General features: G+C 46.5%; 1 protein-coding gene across 1 annotated transcript in view; it reads right to left on the bottom strand.

The window, feature by feature from the left end:
• The window catches only part of LOC102173545 (epidermal growth factor-like protein 6), a 17694-nt gene extending 15831 nt beyond the window's left edge, over positions 1-1863 (bottom strand). Inside the window, 1 exon segment of the mRNA XM_018043715.1 lies at positions 1821-1863. Coding sequence (XP_017899204.1) covers positions 1821-1863 — 43 coding nt within the window.
• Between the last annotated feature and the right edge of the window lie 1405 nt (positions 1864-3268).

The raw sequence follows: 3268 nt of genomic DNA, 5'->3' as shown, positions 1-3268 counted from the left end.
GCTTTGGACGTGGCTGTGTGACTTGCTTTGACTAATGCCATAAGGACCAGTTCCAAGCCTAGATGTTAAGACCTGGGCCTCTATTATGGTGGTGAGAAGACCATGCCCCAGCCAGCACCGCCTGACTCAAAGAGAATGAGGATCAGGGGGAACAGAGCTACTTGGTCAACTGCAGACCTGTAGCAAGCCTAGTGTATACTAGCCAACCCGCAGATGCATGAATAAACTCAGTCACGGTCAGCAGTGCCAGCCAAGCTACTGAGGCTTATTGGGATAATTTGTTACACAGCAGTAACAAACAGTCTGATATACCTGTGACTGCTATCAGAAATAAAATGAAGAATATAGAAAAGAGGAGATTTGTTTTGACTGTAAGCTTGACTCCTGGTTACATAACGGGTATATGCTTTAATTCTAGGCAGTGAAATATGCAAAATGGGGATATGGCAGATGCCTGCTGCAAACCATGGACATCCGTACTGGTAAGCCATGCTCCACTGGATCTTCTGTTTTATGGATGAAGACATCTTAATGGACTCAGTATCTTTGGTTTAGTAACCATTTAAGCCTTGAACTGTTCATAGCTAATAGTGACAAGCATTATCCTAAACACTTTACACACATCTTACTGAACACTCACAACTGTGTAGGTTAGGGTAAATAGCTCCCTCATGTTTGAAGCGTCCAACTGAGAGGCAGAGAGGTGAAATGACTTGCCCCAGTTCACAAAGCTAACAAGTATAGCACCAGGATTGGAGACCAGCAGGCATCGCCCCCTGGGCTGTGCCACTACTATACTGACCCCTTTTTTTCATCTTCTGACTCCTTGGTGACTTCCGATGTCAGTGAGTCTCCTGAACAAGATGTCTCTTAAGGCCATTAAGAAGACTCTTCAAGGCATTACTAAAAAAATCTTCATATCATAATTCTAGCAACCAAAAGTATCAAAATTGAATGGAAAGAATATAAAGGTATGAATGGTATACCTACCTATGAATGAATGGTATCTTAAAGCAAACGCAAGATTGAAATTTGTCTAAGTGTGGGTTTTCCCACAAGCAGATGCTAAGGCAAGGACTTGAGCAGAAGTAGATTGCTCTACCAGAGAAGGCAATGGCAATCCACTCCAGTGTTCTTGCCCTGAGAATCCAGGGATAGTGGAGCCTGGTGGCTGCCGTCTATGGGTCGCACAGGGTTGGACACGACTGAAGCGACTTAGCAGCAGCAGCAGCAGATTGCTCTACAGGCACACAAAACAGTAGTAGGGGAGTGAGGGAGTGAATCAGGAAGGGAGGAAAACAATAGCAGGAATGTATCAAGTTATCACAGGGCCACTGAAGCATCAGGCTGCCAGCATCACCCAGAGCCAGCCTAGACTGTGCATCGCCATGGGATCTCACGCCAACAGGCAAGGGAGCTAGGGTATTTAGACACCATCTGAATTCAGAGATTGCCTAAAGAGCAATGCCTTCTAGCAGGGCACTGATCGCAGGTCTTCTGCTTGCTGAGCTGAGGGCAGAGAAAGCTGAGGGCAGAGAGCTGAGCCAAAGAAAGCCCTTAGTCCTGTAGATGCAAACTGGTGAAGTCCCATTGAAATGTTAAGGCTGGAGGCATGTGGGCAAGGCCCCACAGTGACTGTGACCTAAAGTCTAGAAATTGAATTGAACTGAGACTTAAGTTTTTACCCATGCCACTTCTCCCCACACATTCAGACCCAAATCACTCCCTCCTCCAAAATCACCATTCTTCAAAAAAGTCCTACTAGAACATAACGAGCCTCCCACATGGTTAGCCCTGCGTTTATCAAGGGTCAGAATTACATCTCGCATAATGTTTGTCACTTTCTAGCTTTAGTTTCAGCATTTTGATGCGGTTTCTGCTTTGTTTTTTTTTCCGAGTGACTTTTGTTTAATTAAAGGAGGTGACGAACATGACAAGGGGAACATGAAAGGGGAAACTTTCAGAGGAAGTCAAACACTCCTCCGCTAATGCACCATTATTTCCTGGGGAGAGCTATCGACGAGGGCACGGTCAGGAAACGTGAGGAACAGAGAAGGAAAGCTGGAAATGATGTGCAGCCAGGCGAGAAGATGCAGGACACAAACCGCCACTTAGAGGCAGGTGTTCGTAATAACCACACCGGCAGGGCTGACTTTGAAGAGAACTGCTCTTTAGACCGCCCTACTGCATTCTACAAAGGAAAAACAATCTTTGATCAGAATCATAAAATCACCCGCCCTTTTTACAGGAATACTTATTTTTCCCAATGTATTTCCACTTAGCCCCCTGCATGGCACAGGAGTGATGGGGTATTTTTTGTGCTTGCTGAATATATACACATAACACACACATAAAGCTTTCAACCCTTATGATCTGCCTGGGGTTGCGATCCAGAAGTTATACTGAAATATCAACACCAGAAGTAAAGCACTGTTGCATGAAAAGGCAGGGTGGGAGGGTGTCCAAGCCAGAGTTTTCAAACTTTAATGTCAATACAAATTACCTGGGGGGTCTCTTGTTAAAATGTTCCCAGGTGGCGCTAGTGGCAAAGATCCTGCCTGCATGAAGACGATGCAAGAGAAATAGGTTCAGTCCCTGGTCCGGGAAGATCCCCTAGAGGAGGCCATGGCAACCCACTCCCGTATTCTTGCCTGGAGAATCCCATGGACAGAGGAGCCTGGCAGGGGTCGCAGAGTCGGACACAACTGAAGCGACTTAGCATGCACTTGTGAAAACGCAGGTTCTGTCTGTGTGGCTCTGGAATGAGGGCTGAGTCTTGATTGCAAAAGGAACCCAAGTGGTACCCAGGCAGTTTGTTGAGAACAACTTAGGGCAGTGAGGGTCTAGAGACCACCTGGCCCAGTAGTTCTCAAGTTCAGCTGCATATTGGGATCATCTGGGAAAGTGAAACTACTGAGGCCTGAGTCCCACGTAAGGTGAGTCTACTGTCTGGACTATGGCTTGGGCATGGGGACAGTTGGAAGCTCCTTGGGCGGTTCTATTGGAGAACCAAGATTGAGATCCATTGATCTGGACCAGCTCTGACATCTTACAGATGGAAAAACTCCATGTGTGAAGCACCTTGCCTGAGGCCGCACCCAGGATGAGTTCATGTCCCTGAGTTTCCATCACATCAGCCCTCCCCTTCAAACTTTACAACATTTTCTCCATCACCAGTCCTACCGAAGAAGAAAATGGCATGGCTTCTTCACCTTCTCCATCAGTTGTACCCCAGCAACATGGTCTAGAAATGGATGTCTTTTCCTAG

The sequence above is a fragment of the Capra hircus genome (genome assembly GCF_001704415.2).
Source record: "Capra hircus breed San Clemente chromosome X unlocalized genomic scaffold, ASM170441v1, whole genome shotgun sequence".
Taxonomy (NCBI): Eukaryota; Metazoa; Chordata; class Mammalia; order Artiodactyla; family Bovidae; genus Capra; species Capra hircus.
This window is presented reverse-complemented; position numbering and strand designations above follow the sequence as displayed.